Source organism: Lactuca sativa, chromosome 5, assembly GCF_002870075.4.
Source record: "Lactuca sativa cultivar Salinas chromosome 5, Lsat_Salinas_v11, whole genome shotgun sequence".
Classification (NCBI taxonomy): domain Eukaryota; kingdom Viridiplantae; phylum Streptophyta; class Magnoliopsida; order Asterales; family Asteraceae; genus Lactuca; species Lactuca sativa.
In genome coordinates, this window is record NC_056627.2 from 312287128 (window position 1) to 312304438 (window position 17311).

Sequence of the window (17311 nt, forward strand, 5' to 3'; positions counted from 1 at the left end):
CAACTTTAAACTCAAAAAAAGGCCTTGAGAGAATCGGTTTTAGAGGTGTGGGGACTCTTTTTTTCCCTTTACCGTTCATTTCATTTCCTAAATGAAACTCGAAAACACACTTTGTTTTTCTTTACATCCATTACCCTCCTTAAAAATTCAAATAAGACATTTTCCCTTTTATCTACCATAAAAAAACTCTAAGAATATGTGCAAACATTCCCTCTCTTATTGATTCTTAATCGGCACAATGAATTAGGGGGTCTAAAGAAAATTTGGGGTTTTTGGAAATTATGGTTTCCCATTAAACCATAAATTGTAACCCTCAGTCTTTCACGAGTCCTCCTCAAAAACCAACAAAACTTATGATAATGTGTATTTCTTTTCAGATAAAATCAATTACACATCATTGAAAACATTTGTTAACACCAAACAAATGAGATATTAATTGAGAAAGGGACGAAATGGGGACTCGACAAAAGGGATGCATGAAGTATGGTACCCGCAGGAACACCCCTAATTGATGTGGTATTGCTCCCATAGAACTTCCCTTACTCATGCTTGCTTCTTGAAAAGGTTGTCATGTGTGTGGGAAATTTGGGAAGGGAAATATGACTATTTCCATGTGTTTTGAAAAATTTGGAAAGGAATGAAAAAGAGAAAATAATATTTACTGTGGATTTGATGTTGCATGTGGAAAGTGTGAGTTGTATAACCATCACCCCTAAAGGTAGACAAAGTAGACAATCGATGGGTGTGGTACCCGAGGAACCGATGCCTCCAAGACCATGATTCCTAGTATTGTGGGTTGTCACTAAATGAGGGTTGAAAGGGTTCACCGCATCCTTAAACCTACTTGTCTCTTTCTCTCTAGGCATACCGTCACCTTGTATCATATTATTAAGTATTTGTATATTGGGAGTGTGTTGGGGCAGGTATATTATTTGCATTAGGGATTGGCTAAAAAGACACCCCATATTAGACCCCATATTAGAGAGAAAAGCTAATGTAGCACCTAAACAACAAGTAAAGTAGGAATGTTAAGGGTGGCGAACTCCTTTCATCCCAAATGTTAATCACGTGTACAAGGTAGAAAGTAATTAAAATTAAATATTAAGACAAATGATACATGACATGTTAAGATTTTTCGCAACTAAAAAAACTAGTAAGCGAAAAGAAAAAATACATATTAATTAATTTGGTTTAAATATAAGTAAGTTGCTTTTTGGATAAAAACAAAATACGTCATTGGTTATTAAATAAATCAGTTGGTTGTTATAGATAAAAAATCAAATATGTTACGGGTTTTTGGTAAGGCTAATGCTATAAGTATCTCTCATTTTTTTTCATATTCCACTTTTTTCGTCTTTTGTTGTTTTTTTTTTGTTTTTTCCCTATTTTGTTTTTTTTGTTGTTTTTATTATTTTTTTAATTATTATTATTATTATTATTATTATTTTAAATTTCGATAATCATATAAAACTCGGACAACATTTTAAAATTCAGATAAAATTTTAAAATTCGGATGAAATTTTAAAATTCAGACGACATAATAAAATTCGAATGACAATATAAAACGGACAAAAACAAAGTTTGTCTTTATTTATAATTGATATATTAATTGGTTCAGTTTTACACTTGTGTGGTGCGTGGATTGAGAGGAGACTTACTTTTGTTCCATTTTATATTGTCGTTCGAATTTTATAATATCGTCTGAATTTATAATGTTGTGCGGATTTTAAAATGTTGTCCGAATTTTATATCGATATCGAAATTAATAATAATAATAATAATAAACAAAAAAAGGGAAAAAATGATGTCAAATCGAAAGTAAAGGTTGATTAGATTAATGTTATAGGGGTAAAATTGGTTAAGGGGGTACTTATAGCACAACCCTTTTGGTAAAGCATATGTTGCCAAATGACATATTTTTCACAAGTCAACAAAAAATAAATATTAAATGTTCAAAAATGGTTAGATATTTATTAAATGTGATGGCTATTTGTATCTAATTCTATATCGGCCGAGAATGAGAACTAAACATTGCTTATCATAGGTGTGAATACATTTTCTGTCACAACGCATTTTAAAGGTCGTGAGAGCAGCAAATCTGTAAGAACTTTGCGATTAAACATGCCCATGCAAGATCAATGCCATGATGCGTGACTCACTAGAAAGTTTCGTGCAATGAACAATATTATGATATGTGATAGAAGGAAATGTTACACATATAAAAAAAACAACTAGTGAATAGTAACGAAACAAAAACACCTTGTTTATAGAGTTTTTTTTGAAAAAGCACCTTGTTTATAGAGTCGTTTGAGTAGATGTTCATTTCTTTATTTGTTCCTAGAAACTTAAAAAACCATTATGACAACAAATAGACATTTAAATAGCAACAAAACTAAAAAAAATACATGCAAATTGGAAACGACTAACCTTGATTGTCACATTGTCATAACTAACAAAATCATAGGCAATTTACATATCACTTAATCTCAAACTATGAAATAATACAAACAAGTCAATATAGCATGCACTATTTGTAGAGTTGCAACTGTGTTACAACTTACAACGGTTGATCCATTTGCCTAGTACAGCCATTAGAGAAACCATTTCACAATTCACAATACTACATTTCCACTTATGTAATGAGTTATTCCATAATTCAGCAACTAAAAAGAAAACAAATTTTAGATAAACATTAAAGCCAATTCATATTTTCAATAATAATAATAAATCATAAGTTCATAACCCAACACTAGTTAGGTTGCCATTTACATTAAATGAAATTAATTAAAATGTTCAAATTTGATATGTCCAAAGACACATTCTAATTTCAAAACCCAAATTGAGTCTTATTAAAAAAAAAATCTTTCCATTACCACCATGGGGGGTGGACAACCCTTTGAAACAAAAATAATTTATTTTTTAGGATTTATAACACGAGTGGGGTTCTCAAATGAAACCAAGAAGTAAGGATTGTGCATGATTTAACCCTTAGAAACAAAAGTAAATCATTTATTTTCTTGGAACCTTATGGATGGACAAGCTTCAAAGAGGTAGACCATTGCTTCCATAGAATGATAAGAAAACTTAATTTCCTATTTCATATCGTTCCCCTCTTTTAATTGCTCCCAGTTTTATTTTATTTTATTTTATTTTATTTTAATTATTTTTTCAAATTTTAACTTGAGATTTCCGATGTGAGGCATTTCTTATGGTTCTTGATTTTCGTGTTGACGATCCAATTCTCCAAAGTGGAAAAATCCATGTCATACAATATAATATATGATATTTTAGGGCCCATGAATTTATTTTCTTAATTGAATAACATTGATCAATAAATACCAATATGTAACACTAACTAAAAAATTTAGTCCCCTATGAAAGATGGGCCATATACGGTCGACTATGTTCCCATTTTCTGGGTCGGTCCTGTAAGGGCCGATCCTGACGGTGGGCGACATGGGCGACCGCCCAAGGCCCACGACTCGAGGGGGCCCCAAAATTCTAGAATATATATATATATATATATATATATATATATATATATATATATATATATATATATATATATATATATATAAATTTTTATCTATATATTTAATTAGGGCCCAAATTAGTCCAAAATCACATTAACCTAATTAGGAACGAGACTAAGGATGGTAGTGGGGAACGTGGGAAATCGAGATTAGGGCGCCATATGAATCGGTAGCTAATTGAATCGACGCCTTCCCTTGATACTGAATCGTCGATTTTCTCTCACAATCTTTAATCTCTAACGGCTAATTGTCTCTCGAATCTAGATATAATACATCTCGTTTCCAGTTTCGCAATACTCAAATCTCGATTCTCACTTTGTCTCTCATAGTCTCACGCATCTCTCTACTCTCTTGCCTCTCTCGGATAATCGTAAACTGATTGGTATTCGGGTGAATTTCTCATCTTCGAATGCTACAATGAAACTTGCGAGTTCATTGCAGAAGGCTGAAATCGACTATTAGATTCAATTTCTAATCGATTTCAGTTGCAGAAGGCTGAAAATAAACTGATATTGACACGCCTACATAAGGACAAGGACACCAGGTAATTATCTAATCAATTTCAGTCTCTTAATTCTCATTCAATTCGTTGGTTTCATTAGATTCATGTAAATAGGAATATGAAGAATTAGGGAAACAGATATTTGTTTCACTAATTTACGAAAATTTTGTTTATGTATCAAATTGATTCAATTCAATTGAATATCTAGTTTTTCATTTTAATTTCTAGCCTTCTGTTTAGTAATTCAGTTTCAATTCTCAAATCTGAAAAAAAAAATGGATGCTTTAGCATTTTACCAGATTTTGATATTGAGTAGTGGCAGTGCCTTGATTTCCCATATTATGTTATGTATTTTTATTGTTGATTTATCATAAGACTAACAAACCTCTATATGAAATCCATAATATTATTATTTGCTTTGGATATTTTGGATATTCTGCTTAGTAATATGAAAGATATTTTGAATTTCAGGTTACCCATTTGACAATTTGTTCTATTTTTTTTTTTTTTACTATATCAGATTTCAGTCTTCAAAATTTCTAATGTTTTGCTTCTGACTTTATTCTTTTAGAATTTTAGCTTCAAAGTTCAAACATTCAAAGTATTACTACACTACTAGATATATGACATTCCTAATGATATAAATTATGCTGTTGAAATTTTGGAGTTTGTTAAAGCTGTTGATTGTTACCCAAATACTTTTATTGCATATAGCATTATGTTAACCATTCCTGTCACGGTTGCATCTGCAGAGAGACGTTTTTCAAAGCTAAAGTTATTGTAGAATTATCTAAGATCGTCAATGTCGCAAGAAAGGTTGAACAGATTGACAATGTTATGTATAGAGAAAGACATGTTAGATAAAATTGATTTGGATAGAATTATTAATGATTTTGCATCAAGAAAAGCTAGGAGAAATATTCTCCTTTAAATTAGTTGTTTTTGTAATGTTGTGACAACATTTGTGATTTTTTAATATTAATAGTGAATTTTATAGTGTTTTATTTTAAACTAATTTTTATTATGTTTATGAATTTGGGGGCCCACTTTTTCTTTTCGCCCTGGGCCCACAATAGCTTTGGACCGGCCCTGGTCCTGTTTATATTTATGAATAAATAATAAAATAAGTTGCCAAAATTTGATAAACCAATAACTACATTGCTATTTTAATTTAACCCAATTATCATGCATTTTAGTCCACGGGTTTAACCAATATATCACTATCATATTTTAAGGGAGTTTTCTCGTGTATTCTGTTTAAAATGCAAAACATTGCCATCAAGTCTGAGTTGTTGAAAGATGAAACACATAAAACATCACATGATCGATGAGACACCTAAAACATCCCATGATCCCAACGTACTTTACACCAAAGCTTTTCATATAATAATGGATGCCTCATCAAATATGGGCCCATCTCCTACTATTACCAAATATAGACATAGAGAGAAAGGGGCGAAGCAAACATCTATAAATACACATGACACAACACTACTTTTGGCAACTTTAGGCCCATTTCTCTTGTATCATTAGATACCACAAGCACAACTTTGTAATGCATTTGATATTGTATTAGACTTAAATTAATGACAATAAGACAAAAAATAATAATTTTTTCCTCCCCTAAATATATGGAAACATGAGAATCATTGAGTGGGTTTGGTATGTAGAATATTTGGACTGAGATTAAAGACAAAAGTTTTTTCAAACCAAAAACCTTTTGAAAATTGAAAATACTATTAGAGAAGTTTTTCCAATGAGTTTGTTAATTAAAAAAAAAATTGTTCAATGATACAATGAGTCCTAGGGATGAGTAGTGGAACAATGTACCCATTTTCGGAACCAAAACCGTTGGTTCTAGAATGACAGTCCCGACTCCTAAAGTATTGGAATTGTCTCAAACGGTTCTGGTTCCGATCCTCATTTTTCAGAACCGCTATCTGACATCAACCTTTGTGTTGTGTATTTTGACTTTAGTATATTAACCTTGTCTACGTGATTAAATGCTTTATTTTGTGGTAAAAATTATTTGTCGTGAGAACATAATCTTAATTATTTATTATTTATCGATATTTTAACGAAATGAAGCTACTACAATCCAAATAGTTCATCTTCCAACTTGTATATGATGTCGATGTAACCTTCTTTAAAACTTGTGCAACAATAAATTAGACACTTTGTATATGATGTTGATGTAACATTTGTGGGTGTGTTCATAAATAGAGCGGATTTAAATTAGTTTAGCTTAAAAAAGTGGTTTTAAACCATTTTTATTCAATTTTTTTATTGATTGAGTGAGTATCCCGAACGAACTGGAACCCGTTTCAATTCCAAAATAATGGGAATAGATATAACCGGCTTTTGTTTCGGTTCCAACAATTTATAAACTGCCGGTTTTTGTTTCTATCAAATTTAGTTGGGTATTCGTATATGTTCATCCCTAGGGAGTTCTATATGTTTTCAACCAATTATAAATAGACAAAACTATTATGAGGTCTATAAAAAACAAACTAAAAAAACTCTTATAATGTAAATAGACAAAACTATTATGAGGTCGAAAAAGCTCTTATAATGTGAAGACACAAATAAGTTTTTTCATTTTAAAAAGTTTCATAAAATACTATCATGCTGTGGATGCTCTCAAGTTAACAAGGATTCACATGATCTTAAGATGACAAATCTTCTTTTTCCATACACATTTTAGGTTTATTTTTTGATCGACTGAGGGCATTCATTTCTTTTATACATACCAAATACCAAATATCAAAAAACAAATCTCTATCTATATTGCTCAACCTTTTTGCGGATTGAAACAAAAGTTTTCAATTTTTGGCTTATTGACATCGATTTTAGACCTATCAAGACACATCAAACATAGTCTAAAAGTCTTTGTTCTTCCTTGTGATATACATAACAAAAAGGACTAAATCAAACAATTTACTAATCAAGATTAGCACCATGTTAAATTCCTAATAAACTAAGCAACAAAAGGAACATACATAAGAAACTAATTAAACGACTTAGCCGTGTATACCATTTCATTTCTTAAGTGTAATCCAATCAGAAATCATAAGAGTACAATGTGTAAACAAATTACTTTAACTGAGTACACAAACAAAAACATATTATAACAACTACAACATTTTCAAGTAATAATACAAAAGGGCTTCAAACACCAATCACCACCATTGATGAACAAGAACACCACGTTGTCTCAAAGATTTAAACAGATCTAAACACTGCCCATACGTCTTCTGATACTTTGGACTCCTCACACCTGGGCAACATTTCTGCCACCGATTGTAATGGCATTCAAGAAACACTTCATCAATCAAACAAATCGCACCTGTTTCAATCAATTTTGGGATCAAATCGAATTCAGTCCCTTCAACGTCCATCTTCATCACCACAAAATCTTTCTCTGTCACTGTGTTCTTCAACCAATTTGCAAAATCAAACCCTTGAATAACATCAACAGAGCCCACAATCCCACCACCAGATTTCACAGGCTGAATCCTACCCATTCCTCTTCCTTTCTCAACGTTTTCATCACCTGGGGTTTGATTAATCTCAAAAACCAAGCTCTCGTTCTTCACCCAGGCAGCATAGGGTAGTAATTTGACGCCTTTTTTGGATTGGTATTGATCGTGGAAATGCTTATCTGCTTCAATGGCGTATATGTCGAAGGTTTTGTTTTGTTTTGGGTACTGTTTTTTGAACCAGCTAACGATACTGGAGCCATAGCTACGAGCTCCCACGTCTACATACACGTACCTTTGCTTGAAATTGATGTCCGCCATTGATGGAAGGTATTTGACGTTTTCGATGTTTCTCTTCAGGGTAATCCATGGTTTCAGTGGTTCTGTTTCAATCAGAGGTTCGGCTTTCTTTAACAGATCTTGTTTATACCCAGGAACTGAGCACCGATTGCTTAGACTACTGTCGGTTTTTTCTCTAATTTTGATGTCGACTATCTTCTTCATTACGATTTCATGAATGTGGGGCATGTCAGGATCGAATCCATCCATATGACGAGAATGTACGAACTTGCAACAATTGAATAAACGAATGAAAGAATTGAAACTATATGTATCTATGGAAGAAGTGTGGATGACGGCATACCCTTCGGGTTTAAGCGTCCGTCCAACCTCCGCCGCGAACTCCGCCGCCTTGTCAGATCTGTCCAAAGCTCCGTTACCGGAAAATATAAAATCGAATGTGTTGTCCTTAAAAGGATGCTTATGCCCTAACCCATTGATTACTAAAGGTTTCGATGCTTTTTTGTAGATTCCGACGGAATCATCGACGCCGATCTCTTTCAGAGCATATACGTCTTCACCGACGGGTGTTTCGACACATAGAGATTTCGATTTCGTCGAAAGGAACCCATCGACGATCAGATCCTGAAACACGGTGATATAAAACATCACACGTTTGTGGACCTCTGGCGTGGCGGCGGCGATAGGGTTGAGGGTCACGGAAGAGGAAGAGTCAAGGTGTCCTCCGGCTGCGGTGACCAGGTTTTGATTTTCCGGCGAGGTTGAAGAGAAGAAACAGAAATCATCACCGAAGCTGCATGATTCGCCTCTGATGGTAATGACATAAGCAAATCGGACGCCAACGACGAGAAGGGAAAATAACAAAAAGCGAACCACAACGTTTCGGAGGAAGCCGGATTTACCGGCGGCGAGTTCCATCACAAACTCCTGTGAGTGATTTTGATTATATTAAATTAAAATCGAATGAGGGATTGGAAGTGGAAATTACTAGCGGGAGCAGAATCTGGCGGAGGTGTGGTTAGCTCCGACGAGGGTTGAGTGAGGAGTGTTGAAGGAAAGAAGCAAATACAGAACGAATTGAATGTAAAATTGGCGATAGAAATGATTCATTTCAGATGGATTTTTGCATAAAATTCATGGGGAATCGTTGTTCTTCGGTGAAATTGATTTTGTTGAGTTCCTGTGATGTGAGGATTTGGGTTTGGACTTTGGAGATGCTCTGGATGAAGATACAGATGATGGAGATGGAAGAGGAGTAGAAGAGGACCAGAGGGTATTGGAGAGAGAGAAAATAATGAGTGGGACCGAGGAAACGGTGTCAACGCGTATTATTATTACGCCGAGTATTATTAATTATTTTTCGAATTATTTGTTTCTCATTTATAAAAGGAATCTACCGAAAAATCCCTATAGTTTTGATCCGAGTAACCGTTTCGGAAATAGATTATTAAGGTAACTGAGAAATTAAATATATTTTTATTTTTTTTTATTACATGTCATTCTATCAAATTAAATGGTTACATGTGTAACATTTAATACTCACTAGGTGTAAAACCCGTGTATTATATGAGTTTTTTTTTTTAAAATAAAAGTTAATATGATTATATAAACATTAAATATTTTATAAAATAATGTTTTTTCATAACAAAATGTAATATTTTGGAGCATTTATGAAAAAAATCAAATTGGTTGGATCATTTATTATAATTTATTATCAAATATATATATATATATATATATATATATATATATATATATATATAACCCATTAGATTTTTTTTGGAAATTTATTTTTAGAAAATTAAAATTCCCAAAAAATAACAATTTTAAAAATCTTAGAAAATGACATTTGTCAAAATAAAGGAGAAGAAGACATGTGGCAAAAGTATTTTCATTTATTAAGGAAGATTTAATGAGATTTTTGGATACTAATATGACACATGTGATCATTTAAATGACTATGAGGATTGGTAGGAATAATAGGTAGGAGAATATTTAATTTGGGATGTGTAAAAACTATGTATTTTACGGGTTAAAATATTAAAATATAAATAATAAGTATTTTTTAAAATAAAATTTTAAAATAAGGAATGAAATAACATATTAATTACAATTTATTATAATATTTATTACATTTGATATTTTACGTATAGAAATATAAATATTATGTGACTTTTTAATTTTAAATTTAAAAAAAAACCCATAAATTGACATGTAGACAAATATCAAATATGTGGGGTCTATTAATTTTTTTAAATATACAAAAAATAAATACATAAATAAGAAAAATAATTAAAAAAATCAATTTAAAAGGGCACGATAGTCTTTTGAGGTAACATAGAGACCAGACGCATAACAAAAATAATCAGTATGTATCATCCGAGTTAAAAATAAGTTAGGGACCAAACATACAAATTAACCAAACCACATGGACCATTCATGTAACTTACTCTTACATTTTCGGTTTGTTCATATCTAGGTAACTATCTTTTTTTGTACACATCGAGATAACGAACTTTTTGGAAGTGTTCACATATGACCATTATGACCGGATGTAACATGCTACAACCGGTCATAAATGGTCATATATAAACACTTTTAAAAAGTTCGTTACCTAGATGTGTACAAAAAAAAAATAGTTAACAAACCGAAAAGTTAATTACCTTAATAAGTCTATTTCTCATAACCGTTTAGTCTTCATCTTTATCTTTTTAATCAAATCAAATCTCAATTTTTTTAGTCAAATTAAATCTCAAAAACCAATAATTTTTATATTTTAATTCTTTTATTCGATAAATCGGTCACCAATAAAATATAAAAACTTAATAAACCAAAAAAAATAAAGAATATATATATATATATATATATATATATATATATATATATATATATATATATATATATATATATATATATATAACGGATTATATTTTCTTACACTAATTTTATAGTATTTTCTTTGCCTGACAGTAAAATATATATTATGAAAATAGTTTTTACTTATAAAATAACCGTTTTTACAATATTTCCGTTTAACATATTGTATTATCTTTGTAAAGTCTCGAAAATTACAAATATATTTTTTAGTTGGAAACAGATTAACCGATTTAAACCTTTAACTTATAAACAATATGTGACATTTATTTGTTTGAAACTAGTTAAGTTACATAACAACGAAAATCATTATTTTCGATGCGTATGTATAGTCTTGTCGAGTTGTTCTCACGAACAACCTGCAAAACATTTTAGCCACAATTGTAAGCATAAAGGTTAGTGAGTTCCCCATTATACCATATATTCCATCATATATACAACACATCCACACAAAAGTCCTCGACTTTAACGTTGAGCTACATGATCTCCTAATCACAAGCATACATCATACATAATGGGCCCAGTCTAACCATATATAGTTGGTCCCGCCCAGATAGTATAACAGGCCAATATACATAATGGGTCCACCCAAAGAGTATAACGTGCCCAACCATAACTCATATAACGGGCCCGACCCAACGTAGATAACGAGTCAATGATAAGGGCCATATCATGGTCTTTTATACAATACATAAAGTCATATGTGGTCAGAGACCAGATAGACAGTCGAACAAGTGGTTCACTCAAACAATAAATCAAACAAGAACCATGCAAGCATTACCCTGACCAACAATAAATCAAACAATAAATCAAACAAGAACAAGAGTTTTTAGGCTATCCAACTTAACTACCTACAACCATTACAAGCATTACCCTGACCAACAATGACACATAACAATATCATATGGTCCACAAGCAAGACCCTACCAGTTTAGCATACCATGACACTAAATGACATACGCTGCTCAACCAACAATAATATACAATCAATAGGTAAGACCCTACTGGTCTAACATACCAAGACACCAAGTGTCCTAAACTGCACATGCATAATAAGGCGTTATCATAGTCAACTAGCATACTTGTACTCCAGCAGTACCTCTATTCTACCATGAAAAAGATATACAATGGGATACGTAGCATCGTGAGAAACTCACTGAAATCATAGACATGTCAGGACAAAATAGTCGATATGCAGGATGTCACCACGTTGTGGTCCTTCCCTGGCCACATCGTGGTTATTAGAATATTACTCTTTTCTTCATTAAGAGCTTATCCCTTACAGATCTAAGCCCATAACTTCATATCTAGTCATTTTCAATGACTTAATGGATAAAGTTTCCAACTTTATCCATTAGGACCTCACCACTAAGAAAGATCTATAACCCTAAGTCCATTAAGTCCTTAATATGACCAAAACAGCCAAAACTTGTGCATGGAATAAAAGGAATCATCACCTAACACTTTTTCCACCAAGTTGAGTCTACAAATGGTCACCAAGCAAGTCTAAGGTTCTGGAGTTACCCAAAACTCCAAGAACATCCCATCAAAGGACTTCAAAACATGAAATGAAAAGTAAAAATGATAAAGGTGGAAGCTTTTTACCTTCTAAAGCTCCACAAGATGCAGGAGAAGCAAGATCTGAAGTAGATACACCCCTTTAACCCACAAGTACACCACCTTTTTCTCCCAAGATGTATTTCAAGGCTTATAACTTCAAGAACACCACATACACATCAAGAACACTCAAATGGGCTAGGATTTTTGAGTTATGAAGGTGGAGGCTAAAGAGAATGACCAAGACCATGAGTTAGAGCCTTTAAATATGGGAGAAACTGTAAAAATCATGGGTTTGGGATGCAATAACTGCCACGTCGTGGCAACCAAGCCATACACGATCTTCATTTAATGACGTGAACACGTCGTGGCATAAGGTTTTTCCCAAAACCTTATCTTTGAAATCCCTGAGTCCTCGTCTGATTAATTTCAAGAAAAGGGTGTTACAATCTTACATTAATTTTATGATATTTTTCTTTGTCCGATAGGTAATATTTATTATGAAAATATTTTTTTCTTCTAAGAATAACAATTTTTATAATATTTTTGTCTAATAGATTGTTATCTTACAATTATCATATGATATTTTCCGTGTCTGACAGAGAATATCTATTATGAAAATAGTTTTTTCTTCTAAAATAACCATTTTTATATTATTTATGTCTAACCGATTGTATTATGTACATTAATCTTATGGTAGTTTATTTGTTTGATATATAATATCTATCATGAAAATTGTTTTTTTTTCTTCTAAAAATAACCGTTTTTATAATATTTATATTTACTAGATTGTTTTCTTACATTAATCTCATAAAAATGCATATTAAAAAAAACTAATTTAATAATAGATATTTTATTTATACAAAGAAAATACCATAAGATTAATATGAAATAACAACCCGTCAAACAAAAATATTATAAAAACGGTTATTTTTAAAGGGAAAAAAACTATTTTTATAACATATATTATCTATTAGACAAAAAAAATATTATAATATTAATGTAAGATAATACAATCTATTAGACGAAAATATTATAAAAACGATTGTTTTAAAAAGAAACAAATATTTTGATAATAAATATACACGGTCAAACAAAAAATACCATAAAATTAATATAAGATAATACAAACCCGTTAGACAGAAAAATATACTAATTTTCCATAAGTTGTGATTATCCTCTATTGTGATCGCTATTTACGCAAACCTATAGCGACATCCACTAACTATATACGACACATGAAAATAAATATGGGTTTCCTGGTATACTTGGTAGTATTGATTGTATGCATTGGGTTGGTCAATGTACCATACTGAGCGTCGTGGTCAATTTATGCGAGGTGATCAAAAGTATCCAACAATAATTTTAGAAACAGTGGCGGCGTATGATATTTGGATATGACATGTATTTTTTGGTCCATCGGGTTCCAACAACGACATCAATGTTCTAGACCAATCGTCGATATTCAACAACATCTACCTTGAGAAATCGTATGATACGTCGTTTCAAGCAAATGAGACATGATACAAGTGTATAGATTACCTTACTGAAGGGATATATCATGAGTTAACTGTATTTGTGAAGTCATTCTCATGTCTAAACGATGAAAAGTGAATAAAGTCTAAGTCAACCCAAGAATCTGCTAGGAAGGATATTGTACGAGCTTTTGGTGTTCTAGAGAGACAATGGAAAATACTCTATGTACCGACACGATCATTGGAGTGAAAAAGAAAAAGTAGTATGATGTGTACATGCATCATATTTCATAATATGATTATAGGAGATTAGGGGAATATGATTTGCCGCTACAATGAAAATGAGGATTCACCAAATGTCGAAGGATTAGGTATTGATATGTCGGCGTACATGGCGAACAAATGAGAAGTATATGACTAAGGTGGACACCATAACCTTCACACTGATTTGGTGGAACACATCTTCAATGCTCAAGTGAATATCGTTATTGACGATTTTGAAGACGACTTCGAAGATACAAATGATGAATCAGACATGTTTGTAGATGATTGGGGCGATGATTATGATGACGTGTCAAACGACGATGATTATGATGATAAGGCATCACATACTATTCTATTATGTTTCGATTATGTTTTTTTATTTATGTTTTTAATTTAGTATGTATTTTTTAATTAATAAAGTACTTTCTTTTTATTAATTTTATATAATTACATTATATAAATTACATTTTACTCAATTAAAAAATAAAAATAAATAGAAGTGTGTATGACTTCCACCGATTTTATGGTGTGAGTGGAAAACTCCCCTTATTTTTTGTGGGCCACAACACCTTTTTCTTAATTTTCCTTTCATTCATCTAAACCCAAGGAATGAGTGGAAAACTTCCTTAATTATTGTTTATATATATATATATATATATATATATATATATATATATATATATATATATATATGCCCTACAAATATTTTACTCATTTTGTAGGGAATTAAAAACTATGAGTTTTGATATATATATTTTTATAATTTTTAGTAGGTATATAATTTAATAAATATTAAAAAAATAAAAAAAATTGGCCAATAGAAATACGAGAGAGAGTGCGGCAATGAGCTCCGTCGCCATCTTTCCCTCTAGGGATGAATAGTTTGTCTCAAATCCCGATCCCATACCGGAACCGGTACCGAACCGTACCGAATTTAAAAATATGAGATGGTACTTGGTACTCAAAATACATGAAATTCGAGAATCGGTACCGCCGGTACCGGTACTAGTACCGAAAACCGGTACCATTCCCGGTACCGGTACCGATGATGTTAATTCGGTTCGGTACTCGAGATTGATTTTTGACCAAATTCAATTTTCGAAAAATCGGGAACGGTACGGGTCGGTACCGGTTCCGTCCCACTCTCATCTCTGTTTCCTTCTGTCAAGGAACGATGTTCATGTGAGAGGGAAAGTTTCTCACACCCTTTTCCTCATCCACACTCTCCTTTCAACGTGATAGACCAATAGTGCCGTAGGAAACACTATTCTTAAAAAGTTCATGTTACCAAAGTATTTTTTTTAATATTTATCTTAAAAGCTAAAAAGATAAAAAAATAAAAATAAATAAAAAGATAAACTCTCAAAAATAGCATACCAAACACGTCGTAAATGTGAATTTTGATTCGGAATAATACTTTAATTAACAATAAGATTGTTTTCAATCTAAAAAATCTAATGATGTATCAATATTATGAATACTTTTTAGTAATTATAAAAAGTAACACACCAACTTTTTTCAATGAATTTTTGTTGTGAAGTCATTACCATATCAACAAGTTTTTTTTGAATACGATGGAGTTTATATTTGTTGGCATACTTACAAACGTTTGACTAAATCCAAGAACTCTGGCAGCCCGAAATCACTGTCTTTTTCCCACACTTATTTTCACCATTTTGATCAAAAAAAAAGACTTAGGTGTTGTTTGTTTTTGTAAAAAACCATTTCAGACCTCTTATTGATGCGCGACGCAGCACACGCGGAACACTTTTCATCTCACAGCTGTTTGTTTTTCAGAAGTCTTCGAATTAAAAAACATTTGCGCATTATCTTCTTGGCACAACACTTGTATTATCTCTTACTACCTCTTCCAACCTCTTCTTCATCTTTTATATATATATATATATATATATATATATATATATATATATATATATATAGAGAAACTAATTTGTATGATCTTTTTTTTTCCAAAAAAAGTGACAATAAAGCACCAAATCGGTCCTATAGAAGTATATTAAAAAAAATCTCGAAAAAATGTGCATATACGACAATTGCATATGTGCATATTTTACGAACTTGTAAATTTTCTAACGTTGTGCACATATGCACCTGTCGTATATACAAATTTTTTTCGAGATTTTTTTTGGGAATATGCTTTTATAGGACCGATTTGTTGCTTTATGTCGCTTTTTTTTTAAATGTTACACAAAACAATTCGTATTTTAAGAGTGGTTCGCGGGAAAATATGGGTTCGCAAAAGATTCACAAACAACAAACAAGCACTTCGATTCTTCTCCGACCTTGCAATCTTCAGCCGACAAACGGTAAATGGTCTTCAGTTTTTACGACGATGTTCATCCTGCAACTCCTTCCCGAGTTGCTCACGTTGTTGGTCGTCCCCTCGAAAAACTCAATATTCGACTGAGTCATGTTTTTCTTCTCTCCTTCCATTTGCTCAACATGTCTTTTGCGCCACTTTGATGAATCATTGTTAGGAATCTATAGTTTCAAAGGAGTAATTGGTAAGATTAGTTAAATCGATGATAACCTTGGGTTTAACATATTGTTTAATGAGGGCTAAAGACCTGGAGATGAAGAATTGACCCAAGGAAGTGTAATAATTGGCACTAGAATAACCAATGAGGACGTCTTTAAGCACATACAGAGTGTGTTGAACGACACCGATGTAGGGTGTTACATCATTTTCTCCCTTCTATTTACAACATCGGTATGGGGTGTACACACACGTTCCATCTTCTCACTTGTTACCATCATGTCTTCCGTCGTCCCCAAGAAACACTCCCATCTTCTCCTGATAAAAGCCACAAGAATCACCAAAACCTTTAAAGAAACACCCATGTCCAATCGATTCCATTATGAGATTAATCTCACCCCAAAGGTCTTCCTACTGTCACCCCTCTGTTGTCTTTAAGAAACCCTCCCATCCCATGCGATAGAGAGCACTAAAACAAAAGCCTTACTCGTCATCAACAATGAAACCTCAAAGAACTCTTGAACTAATCAAATTTTGAAATCTTTTGCATCGAATCTGGAAACCTTAAAACCCCATGGACCAACAAATCTGATTTTGAAAGGTGGTTTTGATTTTGGTACTTACATGTGGTTTTCTTGAAGACTACATTGTCGAATTTGGTTTTGGTTTTGGTTTTGAAATGCTTTTGCAGGTGATTTTGGTACCTACATATGGATTTCTCTAATGGTTGTCTAATTTGCATGTGACGAAAAAAGGAGTGGTTTCTGATGAGGGTGTGGGTTGAAGGTCTCTCGTGTGGGTGTTAATGAAAGGTTAGGGGGAGTGTATTT

At 32.3% G+C, this 17311-nt stretch overlaps 1 protein-coding gene across 1 annotated transcript; it reads right to left on the reverse strand.

Annotated features, from left to right (window-relative positions):
- Positions 1 to 7043: 7043 nt before the first annotated feature.
- LOC111887913 (uncharacterized) lies at positions 7044 to 9104 on the reverse strand. Its single transcript, XM_023884049.3, has one exon. It carries the CDS (start codon positions 8730 to 8732, stop codon positions 7215 to 7217), a length of 1518 nt encoding a protein of 505 aa, XP_023739817.1. The 5' UTR covers positions 8733 to 9104; the 3' UTR covers positions 7044 to 7214.
- Positions 9105 to 17311: the final 8207 nt, after the last annotated feature.

What these genes read in the sequence shown, in the direction of transcription:
- LOC111887913 (XM_023884049.3), bottom strand. Translation starts at nt 8,732, where the DNA reads ATGGAACTCGCCGCCGGTAAATCCGGCTTCCTCCGAAACGTTGTGGTT.